We start from the raw sequence: 21,015 nt of genomic DNA on the forward strand, positions 1-21,015 counted from the left end.
GAAAATAAAGTCATCACAAAAAAGCATCTACAAAAAGACTCATCACTGACTACAGTAGGGAATAAAGGAGATTTTTGACATCAGCCAAGCACAGGTGTTCTGTGTTGTACCAGTTTATGTTTTCATATGGGCAAAACCCCCTAAATCATAAAGTAATGGCAAGATGGGACTTCTGCACACATGTGTAGATGGTGACATGCATGCACGTAAGAGTACAACACTGGGGCATTACTGTGGAAGCCAGTGCACATCTTGGTTTTGGCTGGGATCTATTGATATTCTTCTCAGTAGCTGGGACAGTGCTGTGTTTTGGATTAATTATGAGAAGAATATTGATAACATTCATGTTTTAGGTTTTCTAAGTTGTGTCTATCCTAAGTCAAGATTTTTTTTTTTTTAATGTGTTTCATGCTCTGTCACTGATACACAAAAAAAAAAAAATAAAAAAAAATTGGGAGGGAACACTGCTAGGACAGGTGACCCAAAACTGGCCAGGGGGATATGCTACACCATAGAACAACATGCTCAGTGTATAAACTGGGCGAGTTACCAAGGAGGGGCTTATTTAGGTTCAGGGAGGGGGTCTAGCCTCAGTCAGCAGATGGTGAGCAATTGCATTATGCTTGTTGTTTGCTGTTTTTTTTTCTATTATCTGAATTATTATTTGTTATCATTATTATATTTTACTTTATTTCATTCAACTATTTTTATCTCAACCTACAAGTTTTATTTTTGGTTCTCCCCATTCCACTGGGTTGGTTGGGGGTATGTGAGCAGGTGTGGTGCTTAGTTGCCAGCTGGGCTTAAAGCACAACAGTACAATAAAATCTATTTCAATTATCTCTCACATATGTTTTCCTTTCAGCATTTCATTCTTTTTTTATATGCTTTCTACAACTTCACTAGAAATTATATAATATATTAAAACACATACTATCTTGTTTTCCATTGATTTGAGGTTCATTTTGAGAGAACTAATAACTAAAAGTGTTAGCAAGCAGCAATGAAACTGGTCAAATCAATGAACCAAATGGAACTTTCTGTTTTGTCTCATTTAATGGATGGAGACAGAGATAACACCAAGAAAAGTCAGGTCAGGACAAGTTTTAAGGCCTGACATTCAAAAAATGTATTATTTTTCTTTACTCTTTTTTAGAAATTGTGTTCAAAGACTTACGCTGACTGAAAACAATTCAACAAATAATCCATGTAGCACTTGTCAAGTGTCACCTTTCAGAGTTCTCACTCTCAAATTAATACATGTAATAGAACATTTTCTCTCTTAGAGCAACTAGAAACTTCTAAATGCAGCTTGATTTTCCCTATAAAATGTTCATTTTAAAAGCAGCGACAATGAAATTAAAATGGGTCTTAAAAATAGTTTCAATGCTAATGAAGGATACATAACGATTTTTCTTATACCTATTTAGAATTACTGGTTTGTCTCAGATCTCTCTTGATAAAAACCAGATCTTTTTCTGCACTACTTTATGGGGAAAGAAAAATGGAAATTTATTTGTTAACAATTCATGTACTAAATTTCCAAGAAGATCAAAGGAATATCTGGAATACCTCCTGATATCTTTAGTGTCTTGAATTCAAACTTTAAATGCTCATGCATTGTTCAAATTCCAAGCACCCCTCTCCAGTATTATGTGTGTTTTCACCAATTGAAATGAGACCTGGATAAATGTGGTAGGTAGTGTCCTCCCAGCCTCAATGTTCTTCCTCAGCTCCAGCAAAGGCAAGGCAAGAGCCAGTGGAATTCCTCTGGGGACCAAAGGAGGTCTGTGGTTCACCCACCTCCACCCTTCACCTACAGCAATCACCAGCTCCTCAAAGGCAAAGAAAGGAAAAAAGGAGGAAGGTGAACCATGGCTCCTGGATTCTTTAATGCTTTTATAAAGTTTTAGACAATATGAGGTAGAACCAATAGGAATCCTGACAGTGCAGATAGCTGAGTAATCTGTAGGTCAAGATGAGCTAATTTAATCCTTGAAATCTTGGAAAATTAACTGCATATCTATTATTGCATTAGATGAATACTATTAAATCAGTATGGAAGTATGTGAACCCATCAAATCTACTCTGTGCATTTGATCCAGTCTGCATATATTTATGTGTATTTCACACAACATGAAGTTGTGGCATGAATTAATTCAAGATATTCCATTTGAATGAATAATTTCTAACACTCATGACAATATAAATTTCAATTATTGCAAGAAACTTATAAATGTACACTTACAGTCACAAAATTCCATGTTACTCAATCTTATCACAGCTGATTCATGATGGAAAAGCAGAAAATGAGAAAAACCATCAGCAAATCTAAATTCAATACAGTAACCTTTTTCCATCTCTTCTAGGAGTCTGTATCAACACAATTTTAATGATGATCCATAACATACTATGCTACTATCCAAGGTAATTATAAAAAAACACCCCTTTCTCATCTTGGAAAAGATAGGCATTTTTTCATTGATCTACAAAAATTAAAAAAAGGAAGAAAATTTATAACAGTTTAGTTTTCAGGGGCTAGATTCAGTAATTCAGACTGTGAGACACACACACACACACAAACATAGATACTTCTTAAGCAGCGCAGAACCATTCATTTTGTCAGGAAACAACAGATTTTGGTTCTGAAATGGTACTAAAAGAGAGTAAAAAGAAACCAAACAAAATACTGGAATTGTTTTCCTAGGGAGGTGGTGGAATCACCATCTCTGGATATGTTTAAAGAAAGACTGGATTTGGCACTTGGTGCTATAGTCTAATTGTGGTTTTAGGGCACTGGTTGGACTTGATGATCTTAGAGGTCTCTTCCAACTTCATTATTCTGTGATTCTGTGATTCTGTGAAAATCCCTGTGGAAACTGATGATTGTCATATATATTTTACAGCTCTGTAAAGGAAATAGATTTTCTTCTGCATCCACTCCAGTGACGCTTTCCATATTTTCAGTTTATGCATGGATAATATCAAATTAAGCTGCCAGTATAGAATGGAATTGCATATTTAAGTACTGATTATTTCATAACTTTACATATATATGTAACTTTATATGTATATATATGAATGTGTGTATGTATGTATATTTTGGTATAACTTTACCTAAGCCATTCATGGATTTACAATACCTTAATTAAATATGAGTATTTATGAACAAAAACAACAACAAAAAACAATGTGTTCAGACAACCTGTGTAGTAATTTTGGTGCCAAAATCTGAAATTCATAGAAACAGTGAACACTTCTAAAATTTATCTTGGACAATCAATGCTTGTCAGTCTACATTTGAAATAGTTTAAGCTTGGACTTGTTAAGCACTTTGACAAGCAAATACAGACTAACAGACATGTACACGAGTAGTTTCTCCTACATTGACTCTTTCTCTGAGGTCTGAGAGGTTTCCTTCTTTCCTGAAGATGGCAAACTCGGGGCTCTGCAGCACTGCCTCGGAGCGGGTCATCCAGCTGTGCAGCTCCGTGGTGTCCGAGTCAAACCTGACAGACACAAAAGTGTAACAGGATTTTAAACTTCCCCAGTTCCTGCAAACAGGATTGGCAGCAAACATGGTTGTTTAAACAAGTGAATAAACAGCAATCTCTATCAGCGAAATACAGTTTTAAACTCCCATATCTCATCAGAGAGTTCATAAAACTATTCACTCTTAAATTTAGAAACGTAGAAATACTTTTTCATTTTTAACACCCGATTTGACAGCTGAAGAGATGCAATAATTTTCACAGTAAGTATTCTAATTTTTCAAGCTAATGTTTTTGGAAGATATGAAACAAATATCTATCAGTGAAGAAAGAGTACCACAAGTCCTGTATGCTGGCTGAGAATGTAATGTCTATCAGACTGACCAAATACAGCCTTTAAACCTGTGAGACCACTGTCCCAGCCTGTGATGATGATATTCTGAAGAAAATTCAAGCAGAAAAATTGATGAAAGCATTTTTTCCTGATTAACTCAATTTTTTTTGTAGAATGTAATTACTAATCAGCAAGTAAAGTATAATTTTCCACAGTTAAAGCTTTAAAACCAAAATTAGGATCCCCAGCTCTCTGCACTTAATTTATAACTAGTTTTTATTCTACAGCCCTCTTTACTATATTCTGGATTCCTTCGTCAACTCCTTTAGAACTGATCTTAATTTGTGTTAACCTCTATTCAGGTAATGTATCAAAATGTAGATATTTAAATTACTAATGTCTAGAAATTTCAATTTCTAATTTAGTATCTACTGTAGTTTTTAAAGCAAGAAGCTTCAGACAATATTTTTTTCTCAGTTCTGCCACACTCTCTGCTTGATTGCATTTCTTTATTGCACTGTATGTTCTAATATTTATATCCCTTTTGCAGCTGACTTTCCTTCTGCAGCAATATGGTGAACACAATAGAGCAGAAAGACCAGGGGGAAAAAATAACAAGCTGTATCTTTCAGTTTGCTTTGTGACTATAGGATGTATCATTTGCATATAACAGAAAACCTACTCAAAACAGTAACTTGAACAACAATTATACACCTGGAGGAATTAATTATTTTACAAAAATACACTTCATTTATACAAGGATTTATACTTCCAAAATACAAGGATGTGAGGCAAAACCAGGTGCTACATAAATCTACATATACAGAAAAGAAAAATGAATAGAAGAAAGAATTCCACGCTTGAGTTAATATTTATGCTTTCCTTTTTTCCTTCTCCACTGCAATTTTTTGAATTAATAAATAATGAAAGCAAAAGAAAAATAATTGCACACTGCCTTAATGTCAGTCCAATATTCTACAGTCAAACTATAAACTCTTAGGAATAATTTTGATAAAAAATGTCCTGATAATACTAATAGAATACTCATTCAAGGAGAAAAAATGTGATGTTGAAGTAATGGAAGGTGCAGAAACCTTCAGGTTTAAAAAGAAATACCAATTCCAAGGCAAAAGACAAAATAAAATTTCCAGATGGTTCAAGTAATGTCTGTGCTGTTCTAATCCCTGAATATGAACTCCACAGTCCGTTGAGAGCTTCCTACCTCAGCTTTATTTCTGATCATTAAATCAACTGCAATTCTTGAAATAAAATGTGGTCCTCTGTTCTACAAATAATAACTGCATATGTGATGATTACAAAACACCAGACATCTGATAACAATTAAGTTTAGCAGTCCCTGAGTACTAAAGTTCCTTGACTGCAGGTAAATTGTATGACGTCTGGCATTTGTTCCACTCTGAAGCTGCAGGTAAATAGAATGAGTGAGACCAACTCTCTAAAAAACTGCCTGGTCTTACCCTAGTACAAGACAGAAATTGACAGAAAAATGTTTATCAGTGATCAATTTTTCAGAAAAAAAGGGATTTAGCCCTTGCCTTTGCAACACCTGAAAGAGGAATGGAAGCATAGTTTTGACGGTAAAACAAAATAATTAGGAACCCATCTCATGGCCCAGAGAGCCATCAGATGGTGGCAAGTATTAGACATAGATCTTTAAGGTCCTTTCCAACTGAAAGCATTTTATACTACGATATGATTCTCTGATATGACAAAGCTGATCTCACATAATAGATTGCTCTGTTACTTGCAGTTTCTTCTGGAGATAAATATAATTTCAGAAACAAAGCCTCCTGTTCAAAAAAGGGCAATAGAGTGGGGGGCAGAAAAGAATTAAAATACACAAAGGTTAAGCCTAAGTAGCTTTTTTCAGTACATAAATATCTTTAAGATAAAGACATCTTACCTAGTGAGACAAAAAAAATAATCACTCTGTTATGTTCATCTCATGTCAAAGGAGGAAACCCTGGTAGAAATGGCATTTAATCATTCTGCTTTAGTGATTGGATACTTCCTTTCTGAGCACTGCTGCAGTTAGAAATTATATTATCTCTAGATTGATATCAAAGTATAAATAGAGTCTTTAAATCTCCTAGGAACAAGAATAATTTAGACATAAAATAGTGCAAGACTGCCTTTTTGTTTCAACAAACTTCAGTTCAGGTAGAATTTGTAAAATAGATCAATGGGGATACTAAACCAAAAATCACTTGAGAAATTACTCTTAACTACCTTAATTTAATGTGTACATCGGCATACTCCCCATCTAAAAATTCCATTTGAAGCAGAGGATTTATTCTTCATGCAGCAGTCATGCTTTTGTTTTCCATTTAGTCTTTTCTTCTGCTGTTCCACAAGAGAAATACTATTTTTACTGATCCCACAGCCCTCTCTTTACATGCCAGCACATCAGCTGAGTTCATGTGGAGATTTCCTTTTATTGTAACATATAAACAAATCCACTCTTGTTACTTAGTGATTTCCATAAGTTTTTCTATTAGACAAGGGACTTTTGGTAGGAAAAGGGAATCCTACTCTGGTGGGTATTTGGGTTGGAAATTCCATGCAGAGAAAGAAAAACATGATGAAATTCAGTTGTGAAATGTCTCAAAGGTGAAGCTTATCATGTATTTAATAAAGGAAAACCAGAACAAGGAGTCAATTTTGAGCAAATACATGATGATTTAGTAAGAAACTTTGGAATGGGAATATGAAGACTGGTATAGATTAAAAATATGAAAATGTTTTTGAATGTGCTTTCAGTAAATAAATATACAAACAAATTCAATGTTAAACAAGTTCACTTAGGAACATGAGGTGTGAAGTATCTTCCTACCATGTGGCCATCATGGTATATAATCTTATCTCTAAACTGAAGGAACTTCATCTTTAAACTATATTACAAATTGCTATATTACTGCTATCATGGACAGACAGTGGTTTCAGTACTTTATTCTTTTAACAGACAGAAATTGCTTGAGAATTTCCTTTGTTCATTTGTTTCCTTCCCTCCCCAAACAAAAATCACGCCAGGCCTGTCACCACTGTGAATCTTGGGCAGACATTAAACCATTTGCCTACACATTGAGTTGGCAGGGAATGATACAACTTTGATCCAATAACCACTTCACTGAATTGTTTCATTTCCATGTCTGGACTGAAATCCCCAGCTCACCAGAGGTCTTTCTCAGCTTGTAGCATCACTGCCTAGAACGTATCAAAGAACAACTTTATAGCACATGCTGCCCATTGGAAGAATTATTCTGATCTAACCCCCTGCTGTCTTTCTTCCTCCTCTGTATTTGTAGTTCATGAGCCATTAGTTGATAAATAGAGTTATTCTTATCTTATAATTCAACAGCCAATTTATCCAAACAAATATTTTTACCTTCCTATTTTTTAGATTTAGTTGTCAAATGATTTGATTTCCTTTTGGAATGACGTTTTTACCCTCCCTCTACATTTGTGATACTATGAAGTTTAGCCTTATCAACATTATGATCAATGCACTTCTGTAATACATATCAAGGCACAAAAAGAAATATCAAATCAATCCCAAGTGTGTATCTGCAACAGAAACTTCACTAGAACCATCAGGTACAGAGTACTTTTAAACCCAATCAATATTCTTAATATTGCAGGTAATTTCAGGTGCTAAATGTGAAGAATACAAATTCTTTTTATTTGTCACTAATCCATTTCTCACCTCACAAAAACTATGAAGGATAAATGCTTACTAAGCATGAAGAAGTACCCATGTATACAAATCTCAACATACCCACACTTCTTACCCTCCAAATGAAAATGTTTATTAATCATTCCCACTCTAAGCAACAGAAAATTATTCTTTTGTGTCTCAGTCATCTTTTCCTTTCCTCTGGAATTGGCTATATATGTAATGAAATCAAAAACTACCAGAAAAATTAAAGACAAGACTTCTGTATTTTGAATGTGTTACCTATCATTAGATAACAATACCAGAGCACAAGCTGCATTTCTGTAAGAGAATAAGGGTCAAACAGCCCAATGGAGGAGCTGTAAAAGTACTGAACAGTCACCATTTAGTACTGGCTAACATAATTCATTGCACAGAAATGAGATCTATGAAACTGTACCAATCAAAAAGACCATTATAAGGTCCCTATAAATTTTCCTATGATTTTTTTTCTAAAAAAATTCAAACTTTTGTAAATAATGAAGGATTGAGATTCAAAATATAATAATTTTCAAAAAAGCAAGGCTTCTCTCTTTTCAAATAGTTCATTTAACAGCTGTTAAATGATAACACTAGATGGAGCAACTATCCTGTTTTAAGACACCTTGCTCTTCAAAGGGCATCAAGCCTCTTTTAAATCTTCAGATTAATATTATACTAATAATAATAAGGTTATAACAAGTAGACTTTTCTTGGAAACCTTAGGAAGCATGTAAAAAGATTTACTAAATTGCAAAGAAAGGTATCTTTGGTTGTTGTTTAAGCATATTAATATTATAAATACGTTTAAATTAAATGTTAACCAGTATGCTATTTAAACATTTAGTATGAACAGAGTAGTTTTCAGATTTTTCTGTGATATGCAAATGACCTGTTTTTGCCAGAATATGTAAGTACCATGAAAATAAACATGTTATCTTGCATCCCTTTCTCCCATTTACAGGTTTTTTAAATGCTATAAGCTCAGCTCTGTTATATTTATCTCTAGCCCTAATGCCTAATACATTATTTTCAAGATCATATTATGCAGCTCCAAGTATTTTATCTTTCTCAGTTTCAAATTGATTCCTGTGGGAAAAGGAGCTTTTCTTTGACTAGTAACAGAACTTAGCTCACCTAAGTTATTCTGACATTTTGAAGCATTAGACCTGAAGCAGTTTTAGATTTTGGGGGGGGAGAATGGAGGGGGAAAAAAATAAAAGTAATCTGGTTCTTATCTCTGCTTTCCTCCACTTCTGGCAAAAACTTGCTTTAAGAGGCAAGAAAGAATCAACAGCTTCCTTCCCATGCATTCGTGCCACAGTAAGTAAGAGCAATGGACATGTAACATTCAGTCCTGTCGGTGTTATTGGTCTATAAATCAAATTGCTTCTTCTTAATTTCTTCAGTTTAATTAAGGATTTTTATACTTTCAGCCCTGATATAACACTTGGCATTCTAGAATGTTCGATGCTTCAATCTTAGCCATCCATTTTTTTTCTCCTTGGCTTAGTAACTGCAGGCCGTGCTCTTACCCAGCACACTAATACAATATTCAATGAGCAGCCAAATTACTCTTCCTTCCTTTAGTATCCAGTATCTCTAAAATACTCAAATCACAGAGAAGCTAATTTGAAGCAGAAATATTTCCAAACCTCTGGCAACTGGGGCCTGATGAATTTATTTCAGGCATACTCCCTTTAAAGAAACAACACCAACTAAAGTCTGAGAATAGATGAAAGAAGCTGGCAAAACCTTGGAGCATTATTCACCACCTCAAAAAAGCCCCAACCCCCAGTGTGGCTTTCCCTCCCAGCCCCAAAAATACCAAGCAACAGCATGCAGTGTGTTGTACTGTGACTGCAGAAAGCAGCCAACACAATCTGGTTATTTACCTTTGGAAGGTTCTGACAAGAATTCAGTGATGGCTAGGGCTTTTTTATCAAACCAAAACTAAAGAGTACATAACCAACCAGTATTAGTCACTAAGTGTTCAGGGAAAATTTTCATTGCAAATGCACAAAATATAGAATGGTGTAGGAGAAGTAGATTGAGAGCGCCATTCTTTTAACTTATTTAAAAAAAATCAAAAGGCATGCAACACAATGGTCTTTGTTTATCCTTGGGTACAGCTACAATTGAGTAGAGACAAAAAAACCCTGAGAGATCTTATGGCCAACAACGCACCCAGAAAAGAAATTATTTGCTGCTTAAGATTACAGTGCTTTTTCTCCTATCAAATAAAAGCATTGATCAAAAAGGTGTCCAGTCACCAGTGAACAAAGATATTTTAACTGAGCACCAAAATTTTTAGATGAGCTTTCTTGTTCCCTTATTATGCTTATATCTAGCATAAATTTATATTTTCTTGCCTTTGAGAATGACAACTTCATACTATAAAATATGCTCATTTCCAAGGCTGCATTTTTACTTATTCATTTAAAAAAATTACAAAAACTGTTATTGTAAGCTGAAACTTCTTCCCCAAAGTTTACTCTCAGAGTGATTTTCCAAAGCTATTTATTGACAGCTCCTCCCACTCTAGATCACCCACTTGGACTTTCTAGAGACTAAAGGTACATAAATTGTGGGGTTTGGTGTTTTCTCTCTTCAGTTAGAAATGCCAGAAAGATTATCTGAATGGAGAAACATTGCCTTAAGGTTATATAAACATCATTCATCCTGCTGCAGCTGTGGATATTTCCAACATTTACTTTGCACATTCCCAAAATATAGGTCCACTCACAGATATAACAGTCACACTGGACTAGTTCTCATGTGCTGGTGCAATTGCATTTGTAAAACAAATCTAGTAATTCTGGCACAAAAAACAACAGTTAGAGCATATTAAAAAATGTATTTGTATTAAGAAAACCCTTCCTTTTTCCTTGTGAAAGTCATATTTCTCTCCTAGCAGATCAAAATAAAAGTTTAACTTGTGCAGAAATGAAAAGGACTCTAATTTTAAATATCTAAAAGAAACCACCACTTATTCAATTATCAAAAATCATCCCAGGCCAAGACTGAGAACTACAGATTGTTCCATCTTGACTCTTATCCAAAAGTTAAAGACAAATTATATGGTGAATGCACATATTTTAGATGGCATTTAAACAAATCAAAAACCCTTGAAACCTAGTATGCATGGTAAAAAAATCATTAACACTCTGTAAATTTGGTAGCAGATCTACCAGTAATATATCTTAAAGCAGTGCTACTGTCAGTGATAATACATTCTATTTTCTGTACAAAGATCAATCAGGTTTCTATACAAACTTGTAATTTGGAGTGCTTTAAGCAGACATCAGCTAAAGCACTCTAGTAACACATAATTGTTAGTTTCTATAAACCAAGGTAGTTTAGAACAAAAACAATTCCCATAATCCAGGTAATTCCTGCCCTCAGGCAGTCTCCTTGCATGATGAGTATGAAATGTGTATTCTGCTTTACCCAGTTTATTCTCAGTATTAAGGCAAATTAAAATAATATGAACAAGAAGGAAAATAGATTCTAACAGTAAATATATAGTTGAAAAAGGAACATCTATGCCAATTGGTCTCCAGTTTTATAATAGGGCATATAGCAACAATTTTCTTGAAGAACTAAAAAAAAATAGGCTTTAAAAAATCATCCTACTTCATTTAGTTTTAACCAAGATAATGTTTTCTTTTATAACAGTAGTCCTGCACTTTGCTTCCTTATGAAGTAAGATAATTCCTAAAACTTTCAGTTCAGGAGAAAAAAGTAAGAAGCTTAAAAATACCAATTATAGAAACACTTTGGAACTGCAGGGAAAATTTCATTTTTAAATTTTCAATTTCTAAATAAAGTAGATCACTCTTTTCATGATAGACACCATGCTACACTAAAGATTTACTGTCATATAGAAGCCAACAGGGCCTTGATTCTGTTTTGCATCTTTGCACATTACTACTGAAACAATTAACAGGGGTGTTAAGGCTTATAATTCCTGATAAGCAACAACACTACAATCTAAAAATTCCTTTAACAAATTCAGGAATTTCAAGTCTGCTGACAGTCATTGCCCTGCATCATTTTGAGTACTTGGGAATATATTTGCAAAATACAACTCTCACTTACAATCTAATGGTAACCTAGGATATAGGAAAAATCAGATTTCAAATGAGGACTTTGGAGATAGAATCAATTCATTGAAATTTAGCTCACAAACTTATTTAGACCAAGCACTTTCCATAAAAATAGTTTTCCCGTTTAACAAAATGGGGGAAAATCACTCTTTTTACATCACAGATACAACATTCCTAAATAATGATACTGAACTAGAAACCTTACTTTTAGAACAGCTAAACACAGGTACAATGCCTGCATATAAAAAGTACCTATTTTTCCAGTAATATAAAACTTCAATTAAAAAGAAGTCAGATTTCTTCTATTTGTTCTATATTTCATTCTTCTTAATAAGTGAGACACTATTTTACAAGAAAATAGGTGTCCTGGTAAACACATGGAACTAAGCAAAGGTATAGTACATAGAAATGAGACACTGAATGTAGTTTCACATCCTTTTCAGTCCTCGAATCTATTACCTTGGAATTCATATTAATCTGAATATCAAAAAACGTTTGCAAAACAAGCATTACAATGATTGAAATCTGCCTTCTTAGCACCTCATTTAGAGTCTTAGTGCTTGAGCCAATTCTGCTTAAACACATCAGAATTTTTTCTCCTGACTTTATGTAGTGTTCAGCATCAGTATAAAATCCCTTGTCACTTGCACTTGAGTTACATATGAAAAAAAATCAGAAAGTAATAATAATGCATGTTTCACAAAATAATAACTGCCTCTGGAGAACTACTATTTTTACTCCTGACCCATAAGCCCAGAAGAATGCAATGAACTTTAGAAAAAAAGGCAATATCTCCATTGCTAGTATTTTAGCTATTATAAAATTCTTCTTAAAGAATACAAAAATCTTAGTATTAATTTGGAATGCTTCTTGTCTATCATGTTTCAAGACCCTAGCCAAGTGGGATCCTCATGATGCCATACATGAGGACTTTAATTGACTGTAATTACTATGCAATAGTATTGATGGAATAATTAACATTCTATACTGCTAAATTGGTGTAATAGAAGCACAACACAATCCAGAACTCAGGCTGAGTAATGAAAGATAATAATAAGCTGGTAGCCTAGCAGAGAACAGAAATATAATTTTAAGTTCAAAATAGCATACAGAAAAATACTGCAGTCAAATGACAATTTTTGCATTTTTGTCCAGACTCTATCAGTATTCTCTCTCTGTCCCTTGATGATTCTCACCTCTTCCTAATTTCTGAATCCACAAGGAGTTGCCTTTTTTTGTGGGGTGGAGGTGGTGGGAGTTCCTCTTTAGCATGCTTAACCAGGATTTGCTCTCTTGTGGTCACCATAGTTACAGTTTCCATCACAGTTGTCTGTGTTAGTGATGTCTGAGTGGCAGTGACAGCCTGCGAAATCTGTGAGAAGTACAAAAACAGAGGTCATACATTATTTGAAAGACTTCAGTAAAGATTGTTCGGAGGAGCAATAGAAAATAATGAGAAACTGCTCTCATCTGATCATAGGCTGACCTTCAGAAAAAAACATTATAGGCAAGTCAAGATAGATTGTTTTATCTGATTCACGCTGTGTGAATAAGTTATCTGCCAATATCGAAATCAGAAAGGATTCTAATGAACTTATAGCTCCCTGTAATCCATGCTGAATGAAGAAAAGAAATGAATGGAATTTTGCAATGGAATTCATTGACAGCAAATAAATAAAATGTTACTATTATTAAAAAAATGTTACTAATAAAATGTTACTATTACTAAATATTAATTTCAGACTACTCCCCATTTTTGCTCCCCGTTTTTGCTCCTTAAGAGGTGATAAAAGCATGAAAATGGCATTAAATTACCAATTATTAGTCTTACCATTAATAAAAATTTTCAAATAGAATGTAATACATCATAACATACTTGCATGAAAGTGCAGGTAACTTTCTGGCTGGAAATCTTAAATTAGGACACATGCACTAGAAAGCAAGTTAATTTGCATGAATTTTGTTCCATAATTAAAAAACAATATTTAGGGGTCACACCAGATACTAATACCAATGGTATGTAACACTGTAAACACTACCTATCTAATGCATTTAGCTTTGCTCAGGTAATATTTAAAAAAACCCTTTGTATAGCTCAGCTACATTTAAAAAAAGTGATGATAAATATTTTTTGTTCATAGTTTTTTTGTACACTGCTTGTACTGCCCATCTGTACTTTTTTCAGTATAACATTTTCCAACTCAAATATGGGCAGCTGTTTTTAAATCCCTTAAATCATGAGAAAAAGGCCACTTCTTTTTTGATTCTGTCAGATGATGGCTCATTTGTCAAAACGCTCTAGTTACAGCTCCAATGACAACCTCACAGTTTAAGGGCAGTGAAATGGAAAATAAAAGAAAAGAATTATACCAGGAGAAGAAAAATTGTGCACCTGAAAAGCCCTGCTTCTTTGCTTTTCCTAATGTGCAATCATTAGAGTGCCCAATTCAACAACAGACAAGCCAGTATCTAAAAGTCCATGAAACTGTTTACCCATACATAAATTATCTATTACTTCTTGCACCAGAAACTCAGTAAGAGAATTGAGTCAGCTTAGGTATTGAAACATAAGTGATTCTGTAAACAATGGAAGAGGCAACCAGGTCTAACACCTTCTCTACAATGCTTCCCTGGATTGAAAAAGAAAAATGGAATGACAAGGAAAGGAAACACTGTTAGCAAGCAGCCTCTTCCCAGCAGACAATATCAGTAAAGCCAAGAAACCTGAAAAAATACCCCAACAAATTATTGCCAACTCTGATGAATTCTTCCCATTGTCTTCCAAGCAAAAGTCTTCCTGTTCTTTGTCCAGGCTGACTGTGGAAGTGATGAGTAGGGAAGTGCTTTACTACTGTAAACTGGCAGTATTTCTTACACAGTGCAGTTACCCCAGTGTGGTGCTTCCAGCTCGAGAAGCAGGCAGCTGTTTTAGAGCAGATGCTAGACTGCTAAGAAGACTAAAAAATTTAGATTTAGAGGAGATTTTTTTAAAAAATATATGGATTAATTATGACAATTGAATGAGCTGCTTGTGACCCACAGAAATTTAGGTAATGCATGAACTACAAAATTCTTTGGAAGAGAAAAACACCCAGCTGACTTTTTAAAATTTTATGTCGTAACATTCTTGCTTTAGTTCTCTCAACAAGATGTATTGATTTTGATACTTTTTTCCTACAGAAATCCTGACAATATGAAGCCAGCATTTCCATACATTTTTATTGCAACTCTATACAGCATCCTTTCCCACTTTATTTTAATTAATTAGAGGGCAGAAGGAAAAGCAAGTTAAAGCTTCTGATGTCTAGGGTTCCATGATATTTGAGGATAGAACATGATGTCATCTCTCCCTGAGCTGACTATACACTAGAACAGAAAGAGTTTCTTGCTTAATATATAATTTTGGGTACAGTCTCTCTGTCTCTCTTTACTCTTCCCATAAAATTCTTATTACACTCTGTTTTATCCAAAAATCAATGCTAGGATGATGTTTCAGACACCCAGGGTCATATCCTGCCATGTTTTCATTTGCTAATCAATACAGGGGCAGAGTTTCCAGTGAAGAAGGTGTAACACAGAATAAGCCACAGCTAGGGCACTGTAGGAATCATCTGCAGACAATACCAATTACAGGAACAGCAGCTGGGGATGGGGAATTGGACTTCCAGAGCTGGCAGTGCAATCACTGCTCAGAGCAGTCAAGGCACGATGCTGTCTGGGGTAATGATTTGGATGTGAAAACAATAAAAAAGTGTTTTTCATGCTTAATCAACAGGAGTGGAGGTTAAATACTATGTGTTTCAAAAGGAGAATGGAGATGAGGATTTGAAGTTCATACTCATTCTAATTAGAGACAGGGTAAGACTAAAAGGTAGATTGCAACCTTATGTTCAAGATGGAGCTGGTTCACATTTAAACTGCATACACTTTAATGTGCAAAGGACAATCACTAGGAATTACAAAATAGAATTACAAAAATAGAACTAACTTTTATTGGCTTACCTGGTTTAAAAAAAAAAAAAAAGAAGAAAAAAAGAAAAACAAAACCAAAATATAAAACAAACACCAAAAAACACCCCAAAAAAATCCAAACCCCTTTTAATCACAAAACTGGTGTGTTTCATGTATTATTCAAAGACAATGCAAATAATAACTCTATATTTTCTTCATATGTCTCAGTCCCTGAATAGCAAATGTGATTCTGAGAAGGGATAACATACATTAGGGCTTTAACCCACTAGAAAATCATACAGAAAGGGCTAAGGTGACTCACAAGGGTGCACATTAAAAGACTTTCCAAACACAATGTTTGGCAGCAGTTTCACATCAAACCCATCTTTGAAACATGTTAAAACTCATTTATTTTCGTAGCAGACAAATTCAAATTTTTTCATCATCTATAGGCAAACATATGTACAATGTGTGTATAGCACTTCAGTAGTTTTATGGCATTTTATTTCTCATTTATACAGCAGCCTTCCTTTAATGCCAACATTTATTACTGTCTTTGGAAGTGCCCTCTGTCCTGATAAACTCATAATTTTCCTTTACACTCACTTTTGAAGCTGTCATCTGTTCTTTGATGAAATTTATCTCTGTGAGTGGGGAAGTTCAGATGAGGAATGGTGTTTTCTTTAGTTTGGAAAGATTTTCAGTACAATTTAGTGGAGCATAATGAACTCAGAAAAGCTGGTTTAGAGTTTCTGGAAGCTCTGCATCTAGCCTAAACAAGCTGTCCTTGTCCTTGATTCCACTGTGTGGTCAGTGAAGGAAAGCTGACATTTTCATGATGAGGACAAACTGCTTTTTAGATTTCTTTCTCTCATACACCGTTGCCATCCAGTCAATTGTAGCAGGAGCTTCAGCCATGTGTTCTGACTAGATGCTTGAATTCAAGAACAATTAATTCAGCCAAATGTGGGAGAACTCACATTCTACTTTCTTCACTTTTCCTTTGGGATTTATAACTACTTTATATGTCTAGTTGGAGAATCATCTTTAACCGAGCCTGAGGTTTTCTCTTCCATTTAATTTCTTATTTTGTTAACAAGTTAATCATTTGGTGACACTTTATTAAGAGGGGAAATAACAAAGGACAAAAATGCAATTATGAGCGCCCTATGAAAATTATTAATCATAGAATCCTGTAGGTTGGAAAAGACATTTAAGATCATTGAGCTTAAGTATTAACCTAGCTCTGCCAAGTCCACCACTAAACCATGTAAAGTTAATTTTGAAGGCAATAGCTAAGCTTGATGAATAAAATGTGCATTTTCTGATAGATTTTAGTTGAAAATATTCTATTTTTCACCCTCTTCAAAGTCTCCTCCTCCTCAATTCATGATTAGAGAACATAATGAGATCTCGCATTTTTTTCTTGCACTGTAAACACACAAATGAGCTCTGTAACGAATACATGTAAAAACATCACTGAAATTACCTGCCCTGCCTAGACAGAAACCCATGGTGACAAGTACACCATCAGTATTTCACAGAAAATATGTCTGAACAGTGTACCAGTGCCTTGGGAACAGGTCCTTGAGCCAGGTCTAACTGTGCAATGTTTCCAGAGGGTGAAGCAGTACTCCCACATTGAAGCACTGTGACCCCCCTGCATGGAGAATAACGCGCTCTGACTCCATGTTGCAGAAGGCTGAATAAATTGCTTTTATTAAGCTAAATTATGTTACATTAGTACTGTACTATACTAGAACTATATCACACTAAAAAGATACTCAAGAAAAACCCGTGACTGTCTCCAGACAGTCACAAAACAGCTTTGACTCAATTGGCCAATCAATCCAAACAACCATCACACCAATTAACAAATCACTCTTTGGTAAATAATCTTCATAACACATTCCACATGTGCCAAACAGGAACAGCCAATTGAGATAAGAATTGTTTTCTTCTTTCTCTGAGCTTTCTCACTGCGTCTCACAACTTCCCAGGAAAAATCCTGGGTGAGAGAATCCTGTCTCTCTCTGTTCAGAGAATGTGAATACCACACTACCATGACAGCACATCACTTCTATCCCAAGCAGAGTAACTTCTCTTTGGAGCAAGAGCTTATCCCCAGAAATATTCTGCTGTGATAGGACAGCTACACTGTGATGGGAATCCAAAGAATCTCCCAGCTGTGCTGATCTATGTTTACAGCCTCAGGACTGATCACTTCATTTTCTGTAATCTGAGTTCCATTTTCAAAACTAGTGACTGCCCGTAGGAGCCATCACCAATCTGAACAGGACGTGAACAATCTGGAGTGATTTACTAACTTCCTCAAATCACGTGACCTTAGACATCCCAAATTTAAAAATGAATCCCTGGAATTTTCTTTTGCTTTGAAACAGGAGGTTTTCTACTGTAACTAAATCTTATTTTCAACTCCTAAATGCTGTGTACACAATATGGTTTTGTTTTCCAACTGAAATTGTGCCCTTCCACCAGTTTCTTCTTTTATATTCTCCCAAACTTATTTTTCCAACTCCACTGCTTTTTTTTTAGAGCAAGCTAAAATATTAAGGTATGAGTTGAAATCAAGGGTACTAAGAGGGATTCATATCACTACATGAAGTATAGCAACTTTTCTTTAATTACCCAAACATAATTTGGTAGAAGTATTAATAGAGAGCAACAAAAAAAGGGATTTGCTCTAGGGAATTGCATGCTATAGGGAATTGAATCAAACTGACCAGAACTGCGAGAGACCTGTATGGACAGGATAGAGGTACCTGCTGTAACATTCTGCTCTGTGCTAATTAATTAAAAAACCTTAATATCCATTTCCTTTTTAACAGTCATACAATAGCTCAAAAACAACCCAGTATTAGTGAGATAATGGAATGGGGAAAAGGGACCTGGTTTGGGTTTAAACCCAGTAAGAAAGAAATGCTAACAAGATGTCTAGGCAAAATAACTAGATATAGGTTTTTTGGTACTACACCAGAGCATGAATTTTGTTACCTGGTTTAAAAACTTCATTTCCTTCTTTTAATATATTACAGTTACCATAAAGTGGTCAAAATAATAGCAGGTTATATTTTTTTTATTGGCACTTTGGTTACAGGTATAGATTTATTTCTTTTTTTACCAAGAAATTTCTCTTTTTTGTAGCTTCTCTTTTTAATCTGCAAATCAGCATATCATATACAGAAGTAAAATAGCAATCAATTATAATTTTTTCATGTTGGAAAAAAAAGCAATTTCACTCAAACTAGCAGACAGTTTTTGCATTAATTTCAGACTGTGCTATTTCAAAGAGACATCTATTAAAAAATGTGTTATAATAGGTTAAAAATAAATTAACTGGAAAGGTATTTTCCTTATGGTTTATATCATCCCTGAAAACATAGTTAACAACCCACGAAAGAAATCAGCACTACAACTAGAGATTAAAAACTAAATATATAAATAAAATTCTAGAAAATTATATTGTTATTGTACTATGCTGTCCTAAAAATAAAATATGTCTTAAGCAATCCTGCAGGGTAAATAATTAAAACAAGATGACAAACAGCACCAAAGCTACTTCAAGCATTTGACTGTCAAAGGACCTGATTGTCATAAACTGATAAAACTATATTTTACAAACCTGTTTAGAATTGCTCTCCACCTTCTGCACAAGGCTTTCCCAGCGCTGGGCAAAATTTTCAAGACGACTTTCCAGCTTTTGAGCCACTGCTTTATTTTTCACAGCTACAAGGAGATCTTGGCTGAGCAACTTCAGCTTACTCATCATTTGCCTTTTCATTTCTAAATCTCCTTTTAGGATCTGTTAAACAAAGTAACAGAAGGAAGAACACACATTCATACAAAAAAAACCCAAAACAAAATAAAAAACACAAAAAAACCCACCAACGACCCAAACTAAAACACCCAAAAAAAAAAGGAAGACCAACAAACTAAGAAGAAAAATCACAAGGAGAGCATCAGAAAGAGCTGAAAATGGGTTAAGGGCTCCTATAATTCCATAATGTTGTTTCCATAAGCAGAGCTTACATAGCAACATAACATGGCAGGTGGAACAACTCCAAACTTCGCAGCAGGCTTCAGGTGATGACATGAATCAAAAAGCTAACAGTTGTATAACAGGAATAACCTTAAAAATGCACTCATGTTGACAACTATATCAACATGACAAATAATATTTCTTTTAAGTGTCAATATATGTTGTTATATATTGCATATTGAAAGAAGAGTTTTCTAGAAAAGTAAAATATGATCCCAAACCAGGATTTAAACATAAAAAAAACCAAAACCAAAAACAAAACAAAACAAAAAAAAAAACCAAACAAACCAAAAAAACCCAACCAACCAACCAACCAGCAATGAAAACAACCCCTCCCAAACAAAGAACACAAACAAACATAAAACCAAAACACAGTGTGCCAAGGAACCTTGAAACTCCTGAGATTCATACATGCCAATCTGCCTATGAAACAGGCACAGATCCAAGGATCATCCGTAGCTCCAGTTCTTACCTGGGTTAACTTTTCAAAGCCTTAACTGGTTTACTGCACTAATTTCCCATTCCTTAAACATTTATTCTCTACACCCTAATTCTGGTAACTATGGCCAAACTTTGAACTCCCTATGCAGTTGTGAATTGCATTCTAATCCCCAAGGCATGCAAAGGATAATCAAGCAAGTGGTTAGACAACAAAATTTAGTCTACATATACTTTCCTACAGCTATGTAATCCAAAATTGTAATTAAAAATGCAACTCAGCAAAAGACAGATTCGTTGCCTTTGTAATCAGTACTCTTTCTAATCAGATTTGATTTGAAACATCATAATTACTAATGGTAGGTACAGCTAACATCAAAAATTAAATTTATTTATCCCTGAGAAGCAGAAGCTAACTTTATATTGAAGAATCTCTTTTCAGAATAGTAGGAGACCTAACAGATGGAGGAAAGTAGATGCAAAGTAGTTTAGCATGTTAAGCTTCAAGCACTGCTATATTTGACCTTTTTTTACGCCTACAGCGTCAGAAAAAGATCATGTGGGAACCACCATACACTGACTGGAATAATAAAAAATGATATCCTGTGAAACATTAGTTAGTTCTGAGGAGCAATGTTTGATTTCCAATCAGTCGAGCCCACAACAGCTGTATAACACACCCGTGAGTTCAGCATCAATCCAAAGTACCTGGAGCACAAGCAGGAAGTGAAACACTACAAAAAGAAGGATGCTAAAAATTTCTTTTAAAGATACTTCTCACTGCAATTTAATATGCTTTTGTGACAGCTACAGTCAATCTGGAAAACTAGTCTGGAAGATTCTCTTTTCACATTTCTTCATTAAAAACCTGTCAATGTGCCACAATAACCAAAAATATGTTCTGGTTTTTTTTCCAATAC

The 21,015-nt window shown here is 34.6% G+C and overlaps 1 protein-coding gene across 14 annotated transcripts in view; it reads right to left on the reverse strand.

Moving 5' to 3' along the window:
* The window catches only part of DMD (dystrophin), a 1,151,138-nt gene that overhangs the window by 668,588 nt on the left and 461,535 nt on the right, over positions 1–21,015 (reverse strand). For all 14 annotated transcript variants that reach the window (XM_077781657.1, XM_021553010.3, XM_021553014.3 and 11 more), the window contains 3 exons: positions 19,241–19,420; positions 12,843–13,018; positions 3,386–3,509 (listed from right to left, as the gene is read on the reverse strand). In XM_077781657.1, coding sequence (XP_077637783.1) covers positions 3,386–3,509; positions 12,843–13,018; positions 19,241–19,420 — 480 coding nt within the window. The remainder of the gene's footprint in view (positions 1–3,385; positions 3,510–12,842; positions 13,019–19,240; positions 19,421–21,015) is intronic.

The sequence above is a fragment of the Lonchura striata genome, chromosome 2, assembly GCF_046129695.1.
Source record: "Lonchura striata isolate bLonStr1 chromosome 2, bLonStr1.mat, whole genome shotgun sequence".
Taxonomy (NCBI): domain Eukaryota; kingdom Metazoa; phylum Chordata; class Aves; order Passeriformes; family Estrildidae; genus Lonchura; species Lonchura striata.